This window comes from Rattus norvegicus, chromosome 2, assembly GCF_036323735.1.
Source record: "Rattus norvegicus strain BN/NHsdMcwi chromosome 2, GRCr8, whole genome shotgun sequence".
Classification (NCBI taxonomy): Eukaryota; Metazoa; Chordata; class Mammalia; order Rodentia; family Muridae; genus Rattus; species Rattus norvegicus.
This window is the reverse complement of record NC_086020.1, coordinates 94,117,583-94,145,518: the sequence shown is the minus strand read 5'-3', so window position 1 is coordinate 94,145,518 and position 27,936 is coordinate 94,117,583. Positions and strand designations below refer to the sequence as shown.

Below are 27,936 nucleotides of genomic sequence, written 5' to 3'. Positions count from 1 at the left end.
ACATACATTCATACACACAGACACACACACTGAGAGGACAACATGCACACACACTCTTACACAGACCACACACACACACACACACACACACACACACACACACACACACACACACAGCTACTTGTCAAGGGCTAATGAGTTTCTGAACAGTTTTCTGACTGGCATCTAAGGTTATTTCATTTTCTCCAGCAAGCATTAAATAGCTGGCTTTTAGAACGCCACAGAACAATCACCACCACAATACTTTTGTCTCTTTACAATGGTAGCTAATCATCTGTCACATGCTGAAGCCTGCCCTTAGGTCTAGGAGTATTTGGGGTCGGTTTTTTCTCCTTTCCTTACTACGAGTGGCTTGGAAATAGAGTTTTTTGGCATTGGAGTTATAATTAGAAGTCAGTTATTACTCTGCATAGGCAAACTGTAATTGCTATTTGGGTGAATTCCAACAAATTTAACCATCAGTACCTCAGAAAAGGCAATGTCTGACAAAGAACAGACTAACAAATGCTCTAACAATCTAGATCAGCGGTTTTCAACTTGTAGGTCATGACCCCTTTGGGGGTTGAAGGACCCTTTCACAGGAGTTGCTTATCAGGCTTCCTGCACAGCACTACATCATGATTCATAACAGCAGCAAAATAATTTTATAGATGAGGTCACCACAAATGAGGAACTGTTAAACAGTCGCAGTGTGAGGAAGGTTGGGAACCACTGCTCTAAGCGATCAAACGGTGTGACACTGTGATGTAACACTGTGATTGCAGGCTAGGGAGCTGCTGCATTACGCCTTTTACAGCACTGCGGTTGACAAAGACAATAAATTATTAATATTCTCCCATAAACACCGGTGACAATGATAAAGAACCAAGTCTCCACTGGGCAGAAATTTCCATGTATTTTACATGTGCTCCTCCTACGTGTTGCCTGACATGCCCGTGTCGTCCCGCTCACTGAGAAAGTGTCAACCATGATGCCTAACCACAGCAGCTGCCACTTCACTCCTCGCCTGTGGCTGGGTGTGCGTGCGCCTGTGTCCACTCTAGCTGAATGAGCCAGAGTCACGGTGTACAGCTCACACCCCAGTGCCTGCCTTCTGCTCACACTGGAGCTCGGCCGTCTGTTTCTTCCATCTCAACTCTCTTTCCATTCCAGAGCCAATTCCCAGACACCTTCCTGCCCTAAAGCAGAGCTGTCTGACCTGTCTTCCTGTGTCCATCCGCTCTCGTCCCACTAACCTATTCTACACAACTAAAGTGCCTTTGCTGAAGAATGCCCAACTCTGTCCACTATAAAATCTGTTTGATCACTTACAAGTTTAAATGTAGCACCAGTAATAACCCAGTATGATCTGGTTCCTGACTCTGCAGTCTCAAGTATCCACCAACTGCTGAGGAACAAGGAAAATGGGTTCCACCCATGGAGCAGGAAGTGACATCAAGTTCAAAGTATAAAGTGCAACCATAGTACAGTACAGACGAAACCCAGAAACATGGCTGTTACAGTCCTGTCAATATGCTCATCTGTTAAGATTTATTTATGTATATGAGTACACTGTCGCTGTCCTCAGACACACGAGAAGAGGGCGTCTGATCTCATTACAGATGGTTGTGAGCCACCATGTGGTTGCTGGGAATTGAACTCAGGACCTCTGGAAGAGCAGTTGGTGCTCTTAACCACAGAGCCATCTCTCTAGCCCCTTTGTCTTCTTCAACTCTCCATAAAGATCAACAAAGCCTGTACTTTCCCTTAGAGATACCTTAAAAACATTTAAGAGTGCATACTCAGCTGGCTCCTTGTTCTCGCTTCCCTGCTTTTGGAGGAGGCCTGGTCTTATCTTCGTAAGGAGGCGTGAGGGAGAACCCACTAACTGATGGAAGCTTTATAGACATTAGTCCCTCAGAGGCTGCCCCGGCACAGGCAGCATAGCCCCATTACATGCTGTTCTTGGTGCAAATCATCACTACTAGGCAGGCTCTCCCCTACTCTCACAGTCTTAGGTTACATCCACTGCAGAATAAGGAGAAGGACTTCAATTTTCGGTCGAATCTAACCCTCCTTATTAGTTCTCCCAGAGCTGCACAGCCAATTGGGCCACCCTGGTAAGGTGCCACGGTAAGGGGACTGTCCTAAACCAACATCACCTTTCCCCACTCCCGGTAGCCCAAAGGGGAGATGCCTTTCATCTCATGACTCAGAAGCATGACTCTTAGATATTTAAGCCAACAGCCATTACTGCTTTTGTTCACAGGAAGCTAGGTTCTCTACAAGAGGCTCTGCAAGGGTTTACACTAACAACCCAGGTTGCCAGAGCCCAGCTTCACAGCTGAGAACATGCAGAACAAAGTTCCAGACAGGAGAGGCATCCATAAGAACAGTGCTGATGTGTTCAGGACCAGAACTAGAACTCAAAAGCATCCTTCCTAGATTCCAAGTATCATAAGCAGGGCCCTAAGGCAGTCCTCCTCATGGACATGAGACAATCCTCCTCATGGGTGTGAGGCAGTCCTCCTCATGGACATGACGCGGTCCTCTTCATGGGCTGTGAGGCTGCTAGCACACTTCATCCACCCTCTCATTCTCCTTCCTTCCCTGGTTCAGCCTTGCACTGCCCTGCTCCCCTACCTTCACACAAGGGTTTCCCCCAATAAAGTGCTTGTATGTTTAACTCTGTCTTGGCTCTTGCTTCTCAGAGGGCCAAGCTTAGCACATCTGAGGCAATACACTTACACTTCCTGAAACCAGCAACTTTTGAATAGTCCCCCAGAAAACTGGCATTTTGTAAAAGTTTGTAAAATAGACAATCAGGTTTGAAGTTTTTGCTTCCCCATTCCATGCTTCTGTAGCGTCAAAGGGACACTAACAACTGAAAATCAGGCTTTTAAATAGGCGTATCAAGCTGATCACTGCCTAGTATTATTAAAGCCTTTTCTTTAGTTATAAACTGACCCAGTTCTGATGAGAAGTCAAACACTAAGTAGTTTCTTGGACTTAGCTATTTACGCATCGTCTGTCTGTCTGTCTGTCTGTCTGTCTGTCTGTCTGTATACAAGCTTCTGGAGGAAGCACCTCTCCCATTCACATTCAACAAGGCTGAGGTAGCTAGTAGCAAGGATTTCAGGCCTGCTGACGGACAAGGCATGAAATCAGGAAATCCAATTGGGGGGGAGAGGGGGTCATAGGGATCAAACAGGGGCGGGGCTTCCACGATTCCCTGGAGAGATGGAAACGCAACTGACACACACACACACCGTTTTTATTGTATGAACTATAGTTATTTTAAACTTTAGAAAGTAAGGAAAAGACTAAAAAAGAAATACTAGGGGAGATTTTAACTTGCCCAGGAGCTCTGCACACTGACAGGAAACAGCCTAAACCAATCGCCTGCCTCTGAGGAGTATCCAAAACACAGAGTCTGAAACTAGAGTGAGTTGTAGGAAATCGTGTGGATATACGTACATGTGTGGAGTACACACACATAGACACATTAATTATAGGTCATATTTAATAACAGACCTAGACTTCCTTATTCTAATATGTTTCGCTACACTCCAGAGTTACTCAAACATCAGCAGCAGTTTACTGATGACAGCTATAATTATACTTCCTTTTAGTAAGCAGAAAGGAAAATCTTGTTCCTTCCTACCATGTGATTGAAAGTTTCCTTACAACAAAATATCAGTCTACTTAGATAGTCAAAAGTTGGCATTTACTCAATAACCTAACAACTGTAAACAAACAGAAGAAAATGTTAGAAATTAGATTATTCTGCATAACTTGATTCCTTCATGACTATTTAATTAAAAAAGCAATTTGTTTGTCCAAGTGTTAGCATGTTTATGATGATTACATTTTTACCGTGACAATGAAAATGAGCGTGTTAGTGTGGAGCCCAGACAATGACACTTTAGGTAGCCCTTCTCATAGCGCATTAATTCATCTAAATTATACCTTGTCAGCGGGGAGTTTTCTTCCACATATTGATGGTTTCAAAACCAATTAATTTCTCCCTACTGTTTAAAGGCTCGCAATAATACCGGCTTGAGCAGTGTGCCTCTGTGTCTATCTAACGGCTGCAAAGAATGAAATATTCTGTAGACCAGCATCAAGAAAAAGAAAAGCGCTCCGTGGGAATCGTACGTACAGTAGGTCCTAGAGGACTCCAAGTGAGCACTGAACTCTCAGACATGCTGCTTCTGAGAAGCCTGGGAAGAACATGAGGCGCAGCTCTTCTCATTCCGAGTCACTGCCATGTCCTGTGAATCAGCCAGACTGCACACAGGAACTGATGTATCTACCCACTTCAGGGCACTTTGAAACACTTCACAATGAAGCCACAGTGAAAACCAATCCCCAACAATCTAATTAAGTATTTAATACAAAAATCATACAAGAGCAAATAATAACAAATAGTTGAACAGAAATAAGAGATATACAAAATTGGCAACTAGAGGTTAAAGAAAACAGAGGCCTGTAATTTCAGAAAGCCTGACAATTTGGCAGCCGGATAGAGTAACATGTAATTTTCTGGAGAAGACAGTCCCTCTATTTAGCAGAGAAAACAATGAAAATGCTGATTTACTAACAGTGAGCAGGTGTAAAGGGGTTGTGCCTTCCTGCCCAGTAGGTACCGTCTCCTCACAAGCTGTCAGAAACACTTGGATAAATGCAAGACTTCTCGATCAGTGCTTATAAACTTTCATGATACTCATTTCTGGCATTAAAATAGAGTACACATAAAATAAGGAAGCTGTCATGCAGACGGAGCCCGCCCATTCCCTCCTCCTCTGTGCTCGCAGACCCTCAGGAAGGGCACAAGGCACTGTTCTAGGCCAGAGACAGAGCGAGAACAAGAGCTCTAGACGCTGCAGCATTGGGCTTCCCACACAAGGCCTAGACGTACTAGATAAGACTTGAGAGAAAGGGAGTGGGGGACCGGGACGAGAAGCTGCGGTTGGGATATAGTGTATGAGAGAAGAATTTTTTAAATGTTAAGAGAATTACGTGATAAACTCTCTCCACTATGTTTTAATATAAGTCTATCATGCGAGTGTGTATGTGTGTCACAGAGTGGGTGTGTACACCAGAATAAAACCCGAGTGTAAGGCCCCACTTTCCACCTTATTTCTCTGATGTTCACTGATACACACATCAGGCTAGCCGCCCATGAATGCCTGGCGATTCTCAACTGCACTGTGGGAGAGCCAGCATTACAGATGTACACAGCACTGCAGCCAACTTTCCTGGCCTCTGAGGATTTGAACCCAGGTCCTTATGATTTCAGGACAAGCACTCTCTCCACTCAGCCATCTCCCTTGCCCAGAAAAATCTTTAAAAGATACAAATGACAGACAACAACTAGACATCACTGAGCACTTTTACACATTGAAGACTTTACAGGTCAACAACGGCCTGTGTCACAATCACCTTTTAAAAAATCCTCATAGTCCACCCAGAAAGAGGCCAAGGCTAAATTCAGCTTATGGTTGTAATTTTCCAACCCCTCTCCTGGATCTGAGCATAGTTGCCTTCGAGAGCCATCAACCTTACACAGAATGGTCCGTTCTGCTCATGGTTTTACATTTACTTCTGTCAAAGGCCCAGTAACTGTCTTTCTACTGCTGCAACAGTTTCAACCATTGCAGCTTCAAAACAGGTTCTGCTCTGAGAAGGAATCTCACAGACAGCTTGACAGACAGCTCTTGCTAAGTCTAGACCCTGTGAATCAGACAGGATGCTCTTACCTTGCGGGAGGAACATCAATATTGGAGGAGACCACTTTCCGCTTCTGCTCAAGAAGACAAACGGACCGAGTCTCTTTGTCTTGGTCAAGGATCCGACTGGCTTTTTTGGTGTCTGCTGTTCTCACGTCTTCCTCCATGGCCAGCGGGAAGAGGTGATGAGACAGCTTCTTACTGGAGTCACGTCTGAAGTCCTCTGATTGATACGTGAAGGTCATCTCCCGCTTAAAACTCCCCACCTGCAAAGTACAACACAGAGTCTTAACAGAGTCTTGTGTTTCTTTCTGCAGGGCCGTGATGAAGAGAGACTACTCACTCCTCCCTGTTCACATTCTTATTAACTGGGAGAAGCGAAACACAGAAATAAATAGAAGTATTGCAAAGCTAAGTCCGGGCCAGCCTGGTTTTTGTGGAATGTTCCAGGACAGCAACAGTTACATAGAAAGACCCTGTCTCAAAACAACAACAAAAATAGCACCAACTCAAGAAACGTTTCTTTCAAGACTTGAAAGCACTAGGTCTCTATGCTTTTATATTTTGAAGCTGTTAGCAGGCTTAATGGAAGATAGCTGATATACAAAGGCAAACTATTTTTGACTACTAACGCTGACCTTATATTTAGTGAATGAGGAATAGGATAAATATGAAGTCAAAACCCAGTGAAGTAAATCCCACTATCCCCAATTCTGGAGACACTGAAAAAAAGTAAAGAAAAATTTTATAAGGTTATTACCATTTACGAGTCAACTCAGTAGCAAATTAACTTAAGTCTTGAGTACAGCAGGAAGGGTCAGACTATCCAGGAGCCTGGAATCTCGCCACTCAATGGAGTGCATTTTAAAATAGCCTTGCCAGGAAGACATTTCACAGACACATAAACCAAGTGTCCTCTCTGGGGTCAGTGATTATCGGTTTTTAACCTGAATATGAGCCTTGCTTGCTCATCTATCAAGTCTGGATAAAAATTTAAAAGAATTTAGTCAAAAATTTCTAATTATGGAATTGAAAGCCATGAGCATAACACATTTCCATAGAAAATAAAAATATGTTAATTCCCAGACCAAATGAAAACTCAGCTAAATACAGACCAGGCAGTCTCTGGGCTTTTCCAGGTAAGGTACTTTCCAGAACTCCTGGGAACACCAGAGCTCCAAGGGGCTCCATCCTCTCTCTCCTCAGCCTTCTCAGTGACAGACTGCATGGCAGATACACGCCCAGCTCCAGGGGAGCAGGCCAGCCAGTTTCGGTCTACTTGCAACCAGTCACCACAGGGTTTGGAACGATTTACTGAAGTTCAGCAAGGGTCCCAGAAAGCTGAGTGTTGACTTATAGTTCTGAAGACACTCTCCTACAGCAGGGAACACACTTCCAAAGGTAAGACGCTCTCCGAAAAAATTATACCAGAGAAAGTAAACAAATTACAAAGATTCGAAATGTCACTAATCAGTCCTCTACGTAACCCTCTGTGCTTCAAACTGAGGGTGACAGGAAGGTGCTATTTTGATTCTGTGAGGTCTGTTCCCAACTTGCAACAGGAGACTTTAGTCTCCAGGCAACGGCCATGAAGCAGAGGCCTCGGTGTGGATGACTATCGGAGTGTCTCCTAAACGCCAGTAAGCAGCACAAGAATGAAATATTAAGGGAGCATGCAGTCAACAGTCCTGAGTTGGAACAAGGGCTGATGATCCTGCCTCCCTGGGGCCAGCCGGACTGTTTAACCAGCGAAACTTTGAAGCTGAAGACTGAGGAGGTGCAGCTGCGGCCTCACAATTTAGAGACGCTCCTGGAGCAAATACGGACAGGTAGAAGAAGTCTGCTAAGGAAATGACGCAACAACCATGTGCTACTGGTGAAGCATATATAGTAAGGCAGAGGGTAGCAAGATTCTACAACACAAGCTCTGACTCTAAAACATCTCCTCAATTAAAAACTCAACACTCGGTGGTAAACAGACATTTCGGCAGTGGAATGAACTTCAGAGACAACGGAGTCCTCCTTTTAAAATGACTAGAAACGATCAAAAGATCAAAAATAACCCCAGAAGTGAGTAAGAGATGCTGAATCACTGATTGGAAGACAACACCACGGTCGCTCTCAGCTACTGCATGGGAACACTGACTGGTCCTTCCACTAAGTAAGAAAAGCAAAAAGATGGATCCCATTCACGGGGTACCCACGGGGCAAACCTGCAATGACCAGAGGACAACTGTGTGGGGCTCAGAGTGGGCACACTCGCTGACTGCAAGTAGGGGTGAAGGACTGCCATGGGCTGGTGGGAATGCTCTACCACAGACCAGGCCAGCATCTGTTCGGCAGTGAATTTACACAAGTCCACTGTACTCTTACAATGGCATCAATCTGATTCCCAGAGGCCACAGGGGAGAACAATCAAGCCAGCAATGACTTATGCAGAGGATGCACCCAAGAACCCCAAGACCAGAGCTGGAAATTATGAGGCAAAGATGTAGTTGTAAATTTAATACAGGTATCTGTTGCACATACTTTTAAACACTGCTCCAGGCAGTGGTCTGGTTGTGTCCTGAGTTGGTCAAATAGGGCTAAAATCTCGTCCTCATTGAAACCACATCTCCAAGCTTCCTCATCTGGGCAAGAAGACCACTGTTCCGGTTCATTCACACAGAAAGGAACTTTCCGCACTTCACCTGCTCAAAGGCACATTTCCCCATTATGTTTCCTCAGCTCTAGTGTTCCTGGAGATCTGCAAGGCCTGGGCTGTTTCGTTCTTTGAAGCCGATGTATTTATGGCCAATTGGGTGAGTCATAAACACAAGCGAGGGTTCTCTCAATGGTACCATCTGAGAAATTACTGTATGTTACAGCTCTAAATGGGCAAATGTCTGACACACGACAGCTAGAAACAATAGTAACAAAGAATGTGAGTGCAGAGAAACCAGCAGCAGCATCCAAGGGTGGGTGGGTGCGTGTGTGTGTGTGTGTGTGTGTGTGTGTGTGTGTGTGTGTCTCCACATGCATGTGACAAGGAAGGGTGGGTCAGATCTCTTGATATCCAGTAGTGACCACAATGGGTGGAAAGGACAGCTGCTTCCAGAAAGGATCCTAATTAGCGGGAACCAGCCGTAGCCCCTCAAAAACACGTGCCTGTTTATCTTGCTGAGCCTACGTATTTCCTAAGCCTCCTGGTTCCTCACCACTGCTGTCTCTGAATGGATAACTACAGGAAATGCATTCACCATCACCCGAGTAGCCTTAAATACTCATCCAGGAAAAGCTAACGCTGTCAGAATTTTTTTTTTCCTTTTAGCATATGAAAAATTGAAAGGCGAAGGAAGGTGTCATATGCTCCGCCCACTGACAACACAGGCAGAGATCTGATTCGCTACACAGACTAACACACTGCTTGCAGCAGAAACCATGGGAGGTGGGCAAGGACTTCCTTGGCAAGACATCTCTGACCTGCAACCTGAGTGTTAACCAAGCATCTGAGGGTGAAGGGAGAGACACCGGCAAAGTTTCCGGTCCCTAGAGACAGGGCGTGTGGGGAAACAGACAGACAGAGCAGAGATTGTGAGGAAGGTGTCAAGTGGATTTTTAAGGACAGTTTCTCCTGCACAAGAGAGGCTACAGGCACCAGGAGGAGAGGGGAGCAGAGGATAAACAGACTGGGCATCCGCAGCCCAGAAATCCCACCCAAAATGATCTAGCCCTCAAAGTTGCTCAGCGCTGGCACGGTATTACGGGCAGAGTTGTGCACTAACAAAGAACGAGTGACTTGGAGGAATGCCCTCGGGCTGTGTGTACAAACCGTCATAAACTGTGAATGAGCTCTGTGTCTGCACTTGCGACCTCTCGAGGTATCTCATGTGTATATACAAATACTGGAGACGTCTCACAGTCCCAAATCTGAAACTCCCAGAGCCCTGAGTCTTCCCTTCAGGTGAGTGACAACCAACCTGGAGTATTTGATTCAGGTTGCAGCATCTAAAGTGTTACCAATGGGCTGGGAAAGAAGCACGAGACGATCTGGCAAAGGGCCTGCCAGGAAGGGCCTGGTACCCGTTAGTGGTGAGGTTAGGTGGCCTGGGGTTGGGATGCGCTCTCAGGCCTGGACTGTAGCACCCTGCTTCCTTCAGAGCTAGCCAGGATCTGTGGTCCACCTGAGCCTCCCCCTCCTGATGATTCTGCTCCTCCCACTGTATTCTCACCCCGTGAATAGAGTGCTTTGTACCTGCAATAACCCTCTGCATTCAACTGTGACTGTAGGAAGGCCTAGGCTCAGTAAGCAGAGGGAACGCCAGCAGCCTCTTGCCACACTGAAACATTTGACTTTCCAGCGTTTCCTTAGCACTGAAGTGGACCTTTCAGCTGTTGCGTCCCACAAACATACACACTTATTAAGGTTTCGATTAAAATGCATAGAAGGGAACATTTGTCACTCGTCCTCAGTACTCCTCGTGTCACCCAGGAAACCTCCATTGCTTACCGTGTGGTGCATGCACATTACATGGAGAATGGAGGTGTGGGCAGTCATGCTACACGTGTTCTGCAGACGGGCTGGCTGCACAAGCTGCTGTGGGTGTGTCTCTGCATGAGGAATGGGTCAGTTCCATGTCTGTGTTTCCAACACCAAATTTCATACGGTATCTTTTTGTCAGTGTATTTAGGTTCTTTTTTTTTTCATTATTAAAAGTAATGAGCATGCCTGTGCAAGCATGTTTATGTGTTTGTTTGTAAATTTTGTAGGGAAATTTTCTGAAGAGAATTGCTGAACTGTTTTTCAGTGAACGAGCACAACATAGCCTCACACAGTGGGCACCCAATGCATCCACACTCTTAATAAAGGGAACACATTTGCTTTCCACCCATTTAGACACACACAAGGTACGGCCCTTGATGGACAGGAGTCCTCCAACTTTAAAGATCAAAACACTGTGCCCAAAGCCATATGCCCTGCAGACCTGACAATGCATGGGCCCAGAGGGCTCATTTATTTCATATATAGCAAAGTACACGCGTATACAAAGAGACACACACAATTCAAGTAGTGACATCTTAAGTTCTTTTACTTTAAAAACAGGAAAGTTCAAGTGCTAGAGTTGGCTCTTTTGCTTATGAGAGTCACAAAAAGGATAAGAGAGTAACTAGTTCTTTCCGCTCCTCAGATTGCTTCACTTTGGTTTGGGGTGGGGGTTCGTTTTAGTTCTTGTTGTTTGGTATTTTGAGACAGGCTGTCATGTGGCCCAGGCTGGCCTACAGCTCGTACTGTAGCCAAGGATGACCTTGAAGTTTCACTTCCCTGCCCTAACCTCCCAAGTGCTAGGATTTCAGGTCTGCACCACCACACCTAGATTACATGCTGCTAGGACTCGAACCCACGACCTTGAGGGTGGAGGACTGAGCACTACCAACCGAGCTACATCCCCAGCTCTACTTATGAGAGGTTAGTAGAATTCTTAAATACCACTGATAGGAACAGACAAGGTTTGGGAGGCTCACCTGGAATAATGAAGTAGAATCTGTGTATAAATCAATACAGCAATTCTATGTTTAAGTAGATGGAAGAACACACAAAGACATTTGCACAGAAATGCTGACAACCTTTTTTAAATGTTATGTAAATATTTATCAATAGATTATCAGTCAAACATGCACACATAAATGCATGGAGAGAAACAATAGACTGACCATAAAGAGGACATTACAAGTGATTTTAGTAATATGAGCTCATAGGAGTGTGGACAGGTAAAAGAGGAAATCATTTTGAAAGGACTCTTTAAATGCTAACACATGTGTTCATTAGTAATGGATGTTTGTATAGGCCAAGTTTTCTATCTTGTTTATAGTTTTCAGTATCAACATGCAACTTAGTATTTGAAAACTTGTATTAGTCTACAATGAAAAGAAGACATTTTTATAATCACTTGCTAAGACTCTAGCATTTATACAATATCTCTTTTCTCCTAGTTTTCCATGATTAATGTATGTTTACTTCTTAAAGGAACAACAAATCACTCCAAACAATGAGCACACAGGCAGTGTGAGGCCCGCTGCCCATTAGCATCCCATAGTTATCTGGTCCTACAGAAGCCTCCTCCGGCCCCTCCTTCCTCAGGCACAGAATTCCTCCATACGCATCACGCATCACGTACACATTACCCTGGGTAATTTCTTACAAGGGAACAAAGCTTCGATGTTCAATTATATGAAAATACTACCAATTACCAATTACCAACTGACAAATAAAACTCTGAATCTTTACTCCAGCGAGCAGCTTTTGTTGTTCTGAAGAAAACAATCAGCGCCTGTATAATAGGATGCATTTGGAGAAATCGCAACTTTTTTAACAAAAACTTCACAGCATCTGTGTAAGTGTCGGATGCCTATAAACGACGTCCTCGGGTTGGCACTGGGGCACATCAGTCTTTCTTGATTTAAAAGAAGTCATCTGGAGTCTGGAGAAATGGTGCCTGCCTGCATCTCCATGGAAGAAGCTGCCAGCACTGCCCACGTCCTTGACCCACACATTCTGAGGCACGTTCCCTCCGCATTCACAGAACGGAGATGCCAGAAAGTGTGTGTCAACACTGACTTGAAATCATGTTACTCACCCCACCCAGTCCGATGGGAGGCGCTGGCTCGAGAGCAACTGCATTTCCAGGAATAATCTGTAGAAAGCTAGCTGCCTTCTGAGGCTTTCTGGATAACAAAGTATTACAGAAATTCTGAGACACAGCACGCAGTTTAAGCCACAAGGAAAACACAGCTGGGGACCAGGCAACAAGGGCCCCTGAGTGGGTCACGGAGCAACCCTTTAGACCCTCACCTTTCTCCAGAAAGCCACGAGGACTCCTGGCAAACTTCTCACAGAGAGCGCTTCCTATCTCTGGTTACAGGTTATACATTTAGATTTATTTCTAGGAGATACTGATTTCAGTTCGCACGGTGGGTGTCACACACCGTGTGGCAGCCGCAATCAGCCTGAAGATTTAAAAATGTGTCACAAAAGGATTCCACTAACAGCAGGAGTGATGAAGTCTGCTGCTTTAAAAATATTACTGCCGGGCCAGCGAGATGGCTCAGCAGTTAAGAGCACTTGACTGCTCCTGCTGTAGACACGGGTTAGCGCCCCAGGCCAGCATGGAAGCTAAGGATGGTCCTTAACTCCACTTCCTTCTTTCTTTGCAGGACCTAGACATTCATCACTCAACTTTCAAGCAAAACACTTATACGACGACGACGATGATGATACACATAAGAATGAAAATACACGACTCTAAGATTCATCAGAGTCTTGAGAGAATGGATAAAAGCTACCTCTAAAACCAGTTAACAGACCTCTATTCTCTTAAATTCTTTACATTTTATGCTGAGTATACAGAAAAATAAGTCAGATGGCAAATCTACCCAGATCTAATGAATATCTGTAGTAAAACTACTTTTAAAACAAACTGCTTCCACACTAGCCCTTGCTTCTATTAACTGCTTGGCCCTCTGGGCTCTGCTGCATGCTTCACGTGAGACAGCATAACTGACCTCTGACAACCGGCCTGGTTTGGTCCAGCATCCATGGGGTCAGAGGTCGATCTGAGGGGTGGGGCTGGAAGCCTGAGTTAGTCTGGAGTCATGCGCTCCACTCTCTCTGTAATTAGTGTTGCGAGTCCCCAGTTTACTGTCACGTGCGCTCACTTTCACATCCTGACAGTTTACTATCCAGCAGAGCATGACTTGGCTGGCTCACTCAGAGATTAGTCAGCAACATCCTTAGGATGGGAAGTTAGCACACAGCTTTCTAGTGGAGAAGACTTGGCTACGTTTCAGGCCTTCTATTAACATTATGTAAGTAAGAACACACAACTTGGGGGTGTTTTTGTTTTGTTTTTTAAGTTCCTTTTAGGAAAGCCTTGATCAGAAAAAAAAGGAAACCTTCCGTAAAGTCCAACAGTAAAGTCAAGCTCAGCTAACCTCTTCTGTGTCTCTTTTCCAGGCAAAGGGGAAATCAATGTTATCACAGGCCAACCCTGTTTGCCTCTGGGATGCAGGAAGCTGATCTTGCCACATTAAACAGATGCTCTGCTAGCTTTAACTTGCTGTTTAAGTCAACCAGCCACAGGCACTCGGGAGGCGGCCTTTATGCAATGGACCTTCAGAACACGTCTAGAACGTAGCTATTTCCCTCCTCAGCCAGTGGGGGTGTCATGAAAGGCCTTCCCTGGAGGCAACCCCTGAAGGTCAAACTGGTAACAAACCTGATTCTCTGAGGTACTTTGTTACAGTAATGGCAAGTTGACCGACAGACTATGCCACCATCACCACCAGCCTGAATACAAAACCACAGAACTTCATGGACTTCACGCTGCTGCTCCAACTGTCTAAGAGGTGTCACTCCTGAGTCACAGGCTGCTTCCTCGCCCTTCAGTCTTTACTCAAGTCTCTCCAGGGGATGTCAGCCTTGACGCCCTGTTTAAAGCTGGAATCCCTTCTCACTTGCATAGCCAATTCTGCTCCGTCCTGTGGATTACAGAGTTTTCTTTTTGTCACTGCCTAGGGTCTGAGCTGCTCTATCAGAACGGTAGTTCTGTGCAGAGGATATGTAGGTATATTTGGCTTTAGGTGCAGATGCTATCCGACAAGTAGAAGAATGTCTGAAATAGGGCCATGTTTCCTACGGGATAAGCAAAGTTCCAGGTGACTCCAGTGTCACACAGCAGCCCAGAACAGGTAGATTCTGAGTTCATGCAGCTGACAAGTGTAAGGTCCCAGAATTCTTCCATCTCAAAGCAACATCCAAAGCGGCCAAATGTGGAAGAGTGAACTCTGTGTGTCACAAAAGAGAGTAACATGGCTGCCATTTTATTTTTGCTTCTGTAAGTTTTCAGCTTCATTTTATGGAGAACTTCATCTCTGGGGCTGGAGCCTCCTTTTTTATAATAAAAATCTCTATAAAATATAGTTTCTTTGGTTGTTAAACTATAGGATTCTCAACCTTCTGCAAGTACCAGCAGGTTAATCTAGGACAAACTTTTAGGGGACTATTAAGGCAGAATTTCAGAGCAAGTCACAGTTAATAATAAAACTTCAAAGCCCTGGAGGTAAGATCCCACCAGCCAGTGCACAAGGACCAGCTAGGTCCCAGGTCTGACCACCTCTTCTGCCCACCTGTCTGTGACTAACAGTAAATTGGACCCATTCATTCCCAAATGTGTTCCAACATTTGCAATCAATAATAAAATTAATGATAATAAAAGCCATCTGTGTGCTATGACATTTGAATGATAGATGCTACTCTATGCCCTACTTAAAGGTTTCCATTTTTGTAGATGTCTTTCTGAAGAAACTGAGGCCACTGTTTTACTGAGGGGCAGTTAGTCTACAAAGAGCTGTTCACAGATCACCATACAGAGCTCTGCAGGCAGACAGACCATTTGCAGGAAGCTCTTCTCCCAGGAGCCTGCAGAACACCCTATCCATGGACCACAAGCTTACAGAGCCCCTGGGAGAGTCAGTCTCCCCGAGGCACTTTCTATTCATTGGCTGCTGGTCTGAACTCCTCTGTGGGGTCCAGTCCAATCTTAGGCATGAATACAGAGAGGAAATTTATAAGACCTGAGGGAGCATCAGAGTTTCAAAAGCCAAACGGCCATTTGCAGCGGGTCGCAGATCAAGACGCACCTTTAGAGATGAGTTTTCCTGACCAAAATACACATTTCAGAGCAGTGGCTAAGCCACACACTACAAATATACTGCCTCTTTTGTTTTGGCTTGCTTTGCTTTTGTTTTTGTTTTTTGGGGGTGGAGGGTGAGACAGGGTTTGTTTGTGTAGCCCTGGTTATCCTTGAACTAGCTCTGTAGACCAGGCTGGCCTCAAACTCACAGAGATCTACTGTCTCTGCCTCCCAAGTGCTGGGATTAAAGGAGTACACCACCACACCCCGGGACAAATCATGCTAAGAACACTGTAAAGTTTTTCTGGGGGCATAGCACCAAGTGAAAGGAGAGACCCAGACTCCAATCTTGATTAGATACAAATAAATGGAAGGCAGAAGCCAGCCCAGAGTGCCACAGCTCCACAGGAAAAACAGTGTCGGGAAGAGGAAGCAGGAGGGGGTCCTACTTTGCTTTCTGCCGTGGAGATGAACACCAGGACCAAAAGCAAGGAAGGGGAGGAAAGGGTTTACTCGGCTGACACAATCAGGTCGCCATCCTTCATAGAGGGAAGCCAAGGCAGGAGCCCGGGGCAGGAACTGAAAGGAGACACACAATGGAGAAACACTTCTTACTGGCTGGCTTCCTTGGGTTAGCCCAGCTACCTCTCTTACACAGCCCAGTCCACCTGCTTAGGAAAGGCCCTGCCCACAATAAACTACAGCCTCCTGTGTTAATTAGCAATTAAGAAAACACCTCACAGAGGTGGCCACAGGCCAAGCTGACCTGGCAATAATTCAAACTGAGGCTTCCTCCCCGGTGACTCCGGCTTTGTGTCAGCCTGACAGCTGAAGCCATTTGGAGGAGGTTGGTGGTTAGGGAGGAGGGAGAAGGGAGGAGGGAAGACTCTGGAGCACTGAAGAACAGATAGGCAGGACTCCCAATACTCTCTGAATCCCTGGCTATGGACTGTTGTCTAGGTTTAAACACCCAACTCTCTCTGTAATTAAAATTTCCAACCTGCTCAGATTGTCTCTTAAAGAGAGGGTTGGGGAGAGCAAGAGTGAGCTGGCTTCAACTTCTAACCAGAAAGTTGACCTAACAACGGAGTTTAACTTACTTGGCAGTAAGCTAGGTCTGGTAGCACAGACCTGTAAATCCTAGCCATTCCAGAGGCTTAGAAAGGAAAATTGTATGTTCAAGACCTTCCCAAGTAACTGCAAAGACCATTTCTCAAATAAGGTTTTTGTTTGTCTGCTTCTTTTGTTCTTAAAGAGGCCTGAGCACTTAGAAGTCGGTAGTGCACATATCTGACCTCAGCACTCAAAATGCAGAGGCTGCCTGATCCCAGCCAGTTTGGACCAGTTGGGTCTACAGAGTATTCCAGACCTGGCAGTGAGCCCCCATCCCAAACAATCAGTCAGTCAGATCAATCAATCGAAAGAGGGTGGGCTACCTGGTTCAGTGGTAGAATGTTTCCCTCGCGTTCGCCTGCCCTGGCTTCAATCTCCACTCCCACAAAGAACTAGAAACAGACTCTTTCAAATTCATCCACGATTCTTAGAGCCTCACACTCCGTTTCAAAACCTGTAGACCACATTAGAAACAAAACTAAGTAAAAGAAAATGTGGGCTTCTCTTTTAATACATACTTCATTTTAAATACAATTTATCATCTCTTTGGGCAGTAAACAGCAAATGAAATTTAAAACAAATTAAAAACTAATGAATTCACATTTCAGCTTAGACTGCGCTCTTAATTCACAGTTCGCTGAGCACTTGCTGAACAGATGACTAAATAAAATCTGCTAATCAATGCAGCTAGTGCAGTCAAAAAATCAAACAATACACATTAGAACAGATCTGTGTATCTGCTCATCCTGAGGGTAATCTTCTACGATACAGGTCTGACTGTGTGGACCAGCACAGACAGGACACTAAGCAGGAAATATCTCTTTAACGGACTTCATGAAAAGAAAGACCTAAAGCCTGAGCCGCCTACTCTGAGCTGACTGAGCGGTCGAAGGCCTCAGGACAAAGGGAGAGCTCTGTGGAAGAGCAGAGGCTTAGCAGGAAGGAGAGCCTGTGTGATCCCCTAACTTGGCCAAAGGAAAGAGAAAAGGACAATGGGAGTTTCTGCCCTCCTCCTTCTGTGGACTTTGAGTTGCCGAACCATAATAAATTTGCAAATGTGTCCATGTGTGTGTGCGTGGAGGTATGAATGAACAAATATAAACCCACACACATCTCCACACAGCTTGGCTCCATGGCTTATAACCTGACTGGTACCATATATAAAAAAGTTGGGTAAATATTTATTTTCCCTTTCTTCCATGCGTATCCTGAAAACTTGGTGACAGAGCGTAAGCTTGCTGGGCTACATCCCAGGCTCATCATCTGATTTTATCTGGCACACTAGTTCATAAACGTTGGCTTAATGTCAGTAGATATCAGTAATACAACAGCAGGGCTAGAAAGAAATATCTGTTAAAAACAGATCAAAGGTCTGCAGGCCTACTTCCACAGCGCCCTGAAGAACTCAGAGGGCAGGGTGGTTGTCTGCCTATAGTTCTAGGTCTTTAAGTCAAAGACACTGCATTAAATTTTGCTTCACGTGTATCATTAACAGCAATCCCAGAATTCCTAAGAGGCGCATTTACCCAAATGCCACAACTAAGGGGACTTTCATGGCACAAGGCAGGTTGGTGACGGGATCTCGGTTCCACATATGTCTGACCTTGTGTTCTCTTGAGGGTCTCCCTTTTGGACTCTTCTCATTGCTGAGCAAACATGTGCCCACAGTTTATTGCCCTCGACTTGATTCTGATCATGGCTCTCTATCATGATCAAGTTATCCAGAGTCATCTCCTCAAGATGCCTTTTTCTCCACTGCTTCTATTTCCCCCTCAAAATAGTTCAACTCCTCGTTCTTCCAAAGCAATACCACCACCACCATCAGTGTATTTTTGCTAGAGTCACGAGTCAATTATAATACTTTAATACTATTAATAGTTGTACAGTGAACACATTTTAGTAGTCTCTGTTTTCCTCAGTGTTAAACACAATTAGTTTCCGTGAAGCTGCATTTCCTTGGCTCTGGAACAGCAATAACAGTCCCGATTCCTGTTTGCAGACAACAGTCACCTAGCTGTTTAGCCATGAGTACTGGCGGCTCCTACTAGAAACGGAGAGAGTATCATGCATGCGCAATAGAACCGCACAGAGACAGAAGCAAAGTCTGGACCCTCACAAGCCTAAACCTCCTGTCTTGTGACAACAGGAACCAAAAGCTAGCGCTTCGACGCAGACAGCCCTGAAGCAGATTTCTTTTGACGCAGACAGCCCTGAAGCAGATTTCCTCTGCACACCACTATGCCTGCACTGCCTTACCTGTGCATCTTGTCACAGGCTTGGTCGTGTAGCACACCACCTTAGTAGAACCTAAGTCACCCATATAATTCTGGCTACAAGGTACACTGTGAAATTCTAGCAATGGGGGAATTCTCTACGGAAAGACAACAGCAGTGTGGAATGACCAGTGTACTGTATCTGCCACAGGCATAAGATCTGGATTGTTTTCATTTGCAGCCCTTCTGTCCACTTTCCCACCTTTGCACGATGGTTCACGTCTGTTGTCATCAGAGTCCTCCAGTGTAAGAGCCCCTGGCTAATCCACCCACTTCAATGCCAACAAGCCGAGTGCTACAAGAAAGAAGACTTTTTGACTTCGATACTGAATCAAATATTGTTGCTCAAAACTATTGTTCTTGGTTATTAGTACTAAAACTCTTAAACACATGATTTAAGTTGTGGCATGAAATCCCTGACATGAATTTAAGGTATTGGAAAGAGCCCTGTGAGAACTATACATCCCACGGTCTAGTATGATTCCAGAAATTACAGTGGTGGGGTTATATTTCCCAGCAGCCTGGTTAAACAATAAATATCTCAGGGAAAATAGTCTATTTTCTGTATATAAGGGCAGGAATCAAATCCTGGACCTGTAGCTTGATCTGGGAGAGTTCTTGTTCTTCTATTATCGATGTACTGCAAGGTCTGGTTCCACAGGGAACGTAGTAGAATTTCCCCCTAATTGATTGGATAATAAAGATGACAAGAAGTCAATTGATGGGCGAGGAGGAGGAGGCGGGCCTTCCAGTCTGAGAGAGAGAGGAAGAGGGAGAGGAAGAGGGAAGGCAGCAGGAGGACACTTCTTTTTGGACTCGAGGAGGAGGAGGTAGCGAAAGGAAGCACCATGGAGGCGGGGATCTGATAGGTCTGGTGGCAGAATCCACCAGAATCCGCCACGGAAGATTTCTAACAGAATCGTTAATGAATTTAGGACGAGAGATTCTGCGCCCAGCAGCTGTGTTATCTGTTGATTCTAAACTAAGATTTTCTGGTGTTTTCTATTTCGTGGTGACTCAGGTGGTCCAGAGGAAAGAACATAAGTGGAATTTGGCCAGGTTTTAGGACTGGAAAATTGGGCAAGTACTGAGCTCCAGGGGAAAGGTAGTGAGCGGAGCACAGGCCGGCGAGAGCATACCCACAGCTGCCCACCAGGGACTAAGAGAGCTATCTCAGAACTCTGGAGGCAGCAGAGGCACTGGCTAAGGTAAACATGCGGTCTCCATCTCAAGCTAACAGGCTGGGAACAGACCGAGACCGCCGGCTGGTACCTAGCCTAGCAATAGCAAGGATTGTTCTTTAATAATTACACGCAACAAGGGATGGTAAATAAGCTAAAGGACTGACTGGCAGTCAGTGAACAGAAACAAACACTCTTGCAATAAATTACCAAGAATTACTTTGTGACAGTGAGAACTAGTCAAGAAGGGAGGGTACACTGGCAATTTCACACAGGCTCAAAGGTGACAAGAATCACACACACAAAACAGGTGCTCAGCTTGGAGGACATACAAGGTACACACCACCAGTACACACCACCAGTAGTAGCTAAAGGTAGCTAAGGCCTCAGAGAGCCTGGGAATGAGCCCTGACTGAGCAGAAACGGTAATAAAACCTAAAGCTACATAGTGAGATCCTATCTGGAAAAAACCCAGCACAATAAACAAAAAGAAGAAGAAGCCCAACAGAGGCCACCAGGGTTTTCAGCCACTATCTATCCTCCCACGGCCAAGTTCTAGCTACACTCAGGAATCAGGCTGTATAGTGGGCACAGGTTTGGGCAGAACCAGGAGGGGAAGCCTGCTGCCCTGCCCCTGTGTGTTTCTTACCTCCATCAGTCAGTGTGCCCTCATGTCGGTTTCCTCCAGAGAGGACAAAGCCAGCTAGAAAGCAGTGTTTCCGTTCACACAGACACAAGTCCTGCTTCCACCTCAGGTCAAGAACCAAAGACGGTTGGACTTCAGAGCCATAAAAAGATACTTTCACCTGTGCATTACCACAGATAATGCAGAGTTGATTTTCTACTGATATTTCTCCTATGTTTGACATTCATCTGATTCAACATGATTTTAAGAACAGAACATCAGGCCGTGATTGTTCCTCTAACATATGTGTTGAACTCGATGGTCCCTGTGATGGCACTGAGCAGTGACCAGACTGTATGTGAGGAAAGCCGCTCTCTCCGGAGCTGGTTGGTTTTGTCCTCGCCACCCACATAAAAAGTAAGCTCTCAGCACACGTGGCCCCTAGGCTGTGTACTTGTCAAGTCTCAGAGATGTAAGAAACACATTTCATTATACATGACCCATCCATGGTAGTCTCTTCCAGTAGCATAGAATGCACTAAGATTCCAGGACGGCTCCATTACATTCAGAAGTTGTTGGAGGTGCAATTTTTTGGGAAACTGTACAGACTTTCTACAGCAGCGTTCTATTAAAAAGCATAAACACGGGACTCTTGATAGCCCAAGCACTTCAATAACAGCTGGCTGCGTGCCAAATGCATCTCACGTATCCCTCCCAGAACAAATGATTAATGTGTTTATAAATGTCAAAGGCCATGAAACTTGTTTAAAACAAGTCCAAGCCTTTTACAAATGCGTCAGCTGTCTGAAAGATAATCTACCAGAAGAAGTAAAATATGCATAAGCCATACTTTACTGTCTGGCTTCAAAAGGCAAATAAGTTATTTACAGCCAGAAACATACATTCTTCCAGGAGATCAACAGACGAGTGGTAGACTCTATGTAAACACCTTCTGCATCTCTGTGTAACACGATTTCACAGTATATGTTAATACATTAATTCCCAGCTAAAACACCTCTCAATTTTTATGGATTCTTCATCAAAGAAATTATAAAGAAGATTTCAAGGAAGGTAAAAATTCTAAACCTTGAATATTTATTCCAATCCACATACACATCAGTCTCCTTTTCCCAAAGATAATAAAGAATAAAAATTTTCTGACAGGCCTTTGGGAAAACGTCTTCCCTTGAAAAATCATTCATTCAACAAATATTTCTAGTAGGTATTGTTGGCAACATAGTATAATAGTTGTTATTGTTTAACAATGTGTAACAAAACTTTTCCTGACTGGAGAGATGGCTCAGCGGTAAAGAGCACTGACCGCTCTTCCAGACATCCTGAGTTCAATTCCCAGCAACCATATAGTAGCTCACAACCATCTGTAATGGGATCCAATGCCCTCTTCTGGTGTCAGCTACAGTGTACTTATATAAACTAAAAAACGTTTCCTGAGGATACAACAAGCACATTTACTCACTCCAGATAGGCAGCCTATGACAGACCTGAGTACAGGTATCACCAAAGTCCTTGGTAAGCCAATGAGTTTTATTGGGGTTACTTATAGGAATATGGGTGAGGGGTTACTTACAGGAGCAAAAATTACTCACAGACAGTTGCATCACCAAAGCCCACCCCAGCTCACAAAAGCTGGGAACCTGGAGCACACCTCACAGCCTGCAGGCAGCTCAACACATTGAACTGTCCTTTCCAAATAGCTCTGGTCTAAACCTCTTCCAGGCAGCTCAGATGACTTCTGAGAGTCTTCTGCACAGCTTGGCTTTTATGAGAAGGACTCAACTTTGATTGCTTACTCTGGCAGGAAGGGGTCTAGTGAAAATGGTTAGTTTCAGGAACTTCCTGAAGCTATTTGGACTTGTTTACCTTCCTGCTTAAGGAGCTTCCCTGCAGGATAGAATGCATCAATGTCAGAGAAAATGTTTTTGTTCACCCTTTCACCCTCCCTCCATCCTCCTCCCCTTCTCTCCCTCCACCCGCTCTGTGTTGGTTAAAAGTCCCACCCCCAGATAACCATCACCATGGAGATTAGGTTTGAACATATGAACTTGTCAGTGTTATAAATATTTACCCATAGTCCTTTCCAGCATTCAGATAGCAATGAATTTACTGATGTGTTAGGATCCAACCAGTATTGAAAACCCAAAGGCAAGAGCCAACATGCTTTAAAAATAAAATTAGGTATTATTATATCCCACTTTGGAGATTTTAAGTTTTTAAAGTTTGCTATGGAGAGCTGGAGATTCAACTTGTAAAGTATTCACCACCTAGCATGAGGACTTGAGCTCCATCGCAAGCATTCATGTAAGGAGCCAGGGGTGCTGGTGTGAGTTTGTAAAGCCAGGTCTGGGGAGTCAGAAACAGATGGACTTCTGGATTTGCTGGATAGCCAGCCAGGCTAGCCTAATGGGTAAGTTCCAGTTACCTTGAAAATAATAAATAAATACATAAATAAGTAAATAAACAAATTGGCTTGAAAGACCTCAGCCATTAAGAGCACTCCTTGCTCTTGCAGGGGTTCCCAGCACTCTCATGGAGACCCACAACTGTCTGTCCTTCCATTTCCAGAGGATTCAATGACTTCTGACCTCCATGGACATATGGTGCACAAATATACATACAAGCAAGACACCCAAGAACATACACATAAGTAGATAGCTAGATATTTTAAACAACAACAACAACAAGAAAACCAAAAGGTAAAAGTCGGGCAGTAGTACTGTATGCCTAGTCCTAGCATTCGGGACCCAGAGGCAGGCAGATTTCTGAGTTCAAGGTCAGCCTGGTCTATAGAGGGAATTCCAGGATAGCCACAGCTATAACGGAGATACCCTGACTCCAAACAACAACAAGGTGGGCAGGAATGACATCAGAAGTTAACTTCGACCTCTACACACAAGCATACATACACATACACAAGTATATGCACATATACATACACAATTTACCAAATGTGCATGTGTCTTAGTTTAAAAAGTGTTCCTGAGTGAATAAAACTGGAATGTGTGAGAGAGCTGAGAGGGCAGCTGAGAGCAACAGTGCTTTATAAACAAACATAAAGACTGAATTTAAACCTCTAGTGCCCAAAGAGCCAGACAGGGCTGGGCTGGCACCTGTGTGCGGGATGGCTTTGTGTCAACTTGAAGCTGAAGTCATCGGGGACTAGGAAGTCTCAATGAAGAAAATGCCTCCAAAAACCCATGCTGTAGAAGAGCCTGGGGGCAGGGGGAGGGGCTGGAGAGATGGCTCAGCGGCTAAGAGCACTGGATGCTCTTCCAGAGATCCTGAGTTCAATTCCCAGCAACCACATGGTGGCTCACAACCATCTTTAATGGGATCCGATGCCCTTTTCTAATCTGTGTGAAAACAGCTACAGTGTACAAACATAAAATAGATAAATCTTAAAAAAGAAAAAAAAAAGGAGAGCCTGTAGGACATTTTTTAAATTAGTGATTAATTAGGGCCCAGTCCGTTGTGGCTGGTGGTCCTGGGTTCTATAAGAAAGCAGACTGAGCAAGCCATGGGGAGCAAGCCAGTAAGCAGCACTGACCATGGCCTCTGCATCAGCTCCTGCCTCTAGGCTCCTACCCTGCTTGAGTTCCTGCACTCACGCTTTTAATAATGAACTGTTATACGGAACTGTGAGTGAAATAAACCCTTTCCTCCCCAAAGCTACTTTTGGCCATGGTGTTACATCACAGCAACAGTAAACAAAACTAAAACAACCTGGAACCCTGGGGATGGAAGCCACAGGGCAGGAGGGCTGTGTGGGCTTACTGACCAGCAACCTTCCTCAAGATTCAGAGACCTTGTGTTCAGGTAAGAAGTGATTTTAGCAGGATGCCCCGTGAGTCCATGCCAGTGCTCATATACATCACACACACCACACACACAAGTCTTCAGGGTTTGGTTGTTTACCATGAAGAGCCCTGAGCACATACTATAGAGAATGTCCTATTCTGCTTCTATTAGTTCTGTTCCCTTCCATGACTTTGAGCCTCTCCTACAGAACCATCATGAAATAACACAGAGAGATGGGCATCCTGAGGGATGTGAAGGCTGCAGAATCCACCAATCTCCTCACTCCTGCACTGCCTGTGCCTCTACTGCGGCCCTGAAAGCACGGGGTGCCGGTTGGAGCTCGGCTGATGCCAGCCCTGTGTAGGCCATTTCCTGTGCCCACACTTGGGTTTTCTCAGGCAGGGAGTGGCCTTGCTGCTAAGTCTTGGCAGCACAGGAAGCTTCAGCATCTGGCTGCAGGCTGCTGCTCTGACCGGCTTTCCTTGTCTTTCTCCCTGTTATTTGCCTGGTTTGGAGGAGAAAAAGAGGAGGAGGCAGGCACAGAGTATCCCTCTCTAAGGGTAGTGATACCACACACACACACACACACACACACACACACACACACACACACACACACACAAATACCACCAAAGCTCGGGAAGCGCTGCGGATCGCAGGAAGACCCCAGTGTAGGTAAAGTGGTAAGGCCCTAGCACTCCACGGAACCATGGATACAGACTTACTAGCAATGTCAAAACCGCAAAAGGAAAAACATGGAAACCAGGAAAGCGGAGGAAAGACGGAATCATGGCTCTATCGAGCAGTTTATTCTGGTGTGAATGGCTCAGAACGTCATCAACACTGATGAAAACAGGTGCTCTGTGTTCTCTAACCTCCAGGAGTCAGGGAAACACATGGCACTGTCCACTACAAATTGTTAAGAAAGTGGCTATGCCCAAACACCTGCTGTAGCACAACTAACTCCATAAATGTCTAACCAGAGTTAGCACATGAGATACTTTCTATTTATGATGTTGCTGGGTGCCATGTATATTGCTCACAGTTTTGAATGACAGATCATGTAGTCACGGATGTTGTGTGTCAAAGCCAGGGCTTCACTCATGCTGAGCTGCACACTGAGCACGATAACTTGATTCTTCCCAGGGACAGCTGCTCATCACCCACGCTGAGCCACGAGGGCCTCCTGCAGACACCTGCATCTCTGTCCAGGTAATCTGAATGGTCGATCGCTCCAACACTACTGACGCCAGGTGTTTCCAATGGCTCTGGTTTTTAATTTGTTTTGAGACAGAATTTCTACACAGGCTAATCATGCTCTCCAACTGTCTTCAGTAGTTGAGGATGACCACTTGTGATTCTCCTGCCTCGGCCTGAAGTGCTGGGATGACAGGTGTGGCCACCATGTCCGACTGGTGTGGGGAGTATTAGAAACCAGCCTTCTGTCAGCCAAGCTGTATTCCCAGCCCCTCCACTGTCTTCAGGAGGGGATCTGCATTGAATCTCTCTCTCTCGGACAGTTTCCTGGAGTGGTTATTCCGTTCTTGAACAGGTATTAAAAATATAAGAGGTGGATCTCTGTGAGTCTGAGGCCAGTCTGGTCTACAGAAAGAGTTCCAGGACACTTAGGGCTACACAGAGAAACCCTGTCTCAGAGAAAAAAGCAATGAAAGGATTTCTGTTATATATATATTCTAAAATGTATATGGAGAGGTACATGACCAAAAATAACTGAAACAATTAAGCTAGTGGAATCACTCTACCCTACAGGAGACTTACATAGGAGCCTACTGAGACCAGTGCTGAGTCAGTCAATGGAAGATAATCCAGAACAGACCCATACAGCAACAGCCAACTGAGTTCTGTCAAAGGTAGGAAGGCAGTTCAGGTTCAGTGATGGTAAGACATCTGCTCACCAAGCGGCACTGTTTACTAGGCCTCTCTTACAAGGACAACATTTAACTGGGGCTGGCTTACAGGTTCAGAGGTTCAGTCCATAATCATCAAGGCAGGAGATGGCAGTGTCTAGGCAGGCATGGTGCAGGAGGCGCTGAGAGTGCTAGGAGTTCTCTAGAAGACTGGCTCCCACGTGGTTAAAAGGAGGATCTCGCTGCCCGCCCCACAGTAACACACTTCCTCCAATAAGGCCATGCCTACTCTAACAAGGTCACACCTCCTAACAGTGTCACTCCCTGAGCCAACCATATTCAAACCACCACATCACCTACCCTTACCATAAGACCGAACAATCCCTCATGGGTATTGTTTGGGAGAAACGAAAACTTTAATTCACACAGAACAGGACAGTTCTTCATAAGATCAAACAGGAAGCACTGCAGATGTTGTCCTTTAGTGAGGTGGTTACTCGGGCTGCCGTATGCCCACATGACAGTATTAAACAAATGAGCCTTAGAAGTCTTCAGTGTAACTAAGCTGCACATGGGGGAAAGTTACACATGTAGCCAGGCACGGTGGTGCAGACCTATACCCCCAAGGTTCAGGAGGCTGTGAAGGGATACAAACTAACGGAGGAAACTTAGTGAGGTCTTGCTTTAAAATACAGAGTTAGAAGGATCTGAGGTCTAATCCGATGGAACATGCACGCATTTCGTGAGAAGTCACAAAGATGGCACCTGTGACTCGTGCTTGTGACCCTAGCATTCAGGAGGATTACCAGGAAGAGGTCCAGAACAGCAATGGAGGAAGACCAGATCCCAGAAAACAAAAGCACCAGCTAACAGAACAACAAAGAGAACCCAGTGGGAGCAAGGCATGGACTGGTGCTTGCACAAGCTTTAGCCGACACATCTGAACAGACTGAGGGTGATCACTGCACTTCTGTGGAATCAGCCCGAAGAGTCACTTTAACGGGCTGCACAGACTCCTCCCAGATCTGATCTCCACCAGCCCACTGCAGACAGACTGCTGACTGTCCACCCGAAGGCATAAATGCTGTTGCAACTGGATCTGAACTGTCCCTCACTGCCCTGTGTTTAAGGCTTGGTCCTCAGCTTGTCCATACTGAGAAATGCAGAACCCTGCGGAGGTACAGTCCTTCCTAATGGGGGGCCCTCTGGTCACTGGGGGCTTGCCTCCAAAAAGCACAGCGTTCTCATCACTTTCCTTTCTTTCCCTCTTATTCCTTGGGGTCACTGACCTTCTCCCATGAAGGGCTGCCTCACCACAGCTAACATAATGACCTGAAACCTCCTGGTGTTTGCGGTTACAGTGATACAAAGCTGACACAGTGAATAGTGACAGACTTGCTCAAGCTACTCTCCCCTTGCCCTTCTTGTGCCCAACACAAAACAGCACATGAACTGTGTAGAAAAACAACACAGAAACACAGCCTCTCTGCCCCAGACAGCATTTCCTTCAGCTCTACACCTGCACTCATTCATTACGATCTGTGGCTCAGAGGTGGCAGAGAAGCTGACACACTCAGCCTTAAACACACAAACTTTGCAGCCAAGTCCTGTAAGAGCTGCAGACCCATGGTCTAGCCATGTCTACCCTCGAAGCCACTGGCACGTGAGTTCGTGTAGAAAG

At 45.4% G+C, this 27,936-nt stretch overlaps 1 protein-coding gene across 2 annotated transcripts in view; it reads right to left on the bottom strand.

The window, feature by feature from the left end:
* Window positions 1-27,936, bottom strand: part of Zfp704 (zinc finger protein 704) — a 187,863-nt gene that overhangs the window by 121,553 nt on the left and 38,374 nt on the right. The window contains exons 1-2 of one of the 2 annotated variants that reach the window (XM_039103596.2): window positions 16,816-16,946; window positions 5,742-5,977 (exon numbers count right to left, since the gene is read on the bottom strand). In XM_039103596.2, the coding sequence (XP_038959524.1) occupies window positions 5,742-5,956 (215 nt within the window). In that variant the 5' untranslated portion in view covers window positions 5,957-5,977; window positions 16,816-16,946. Of the gene's footprint in view, window positions 1-5,741; window positions 5,978-16,815; window positions 16,947-27,936 lie in introns of those variants that run through there. The other variant, XM_039103595.2, reaches the window with a different exon arrangement.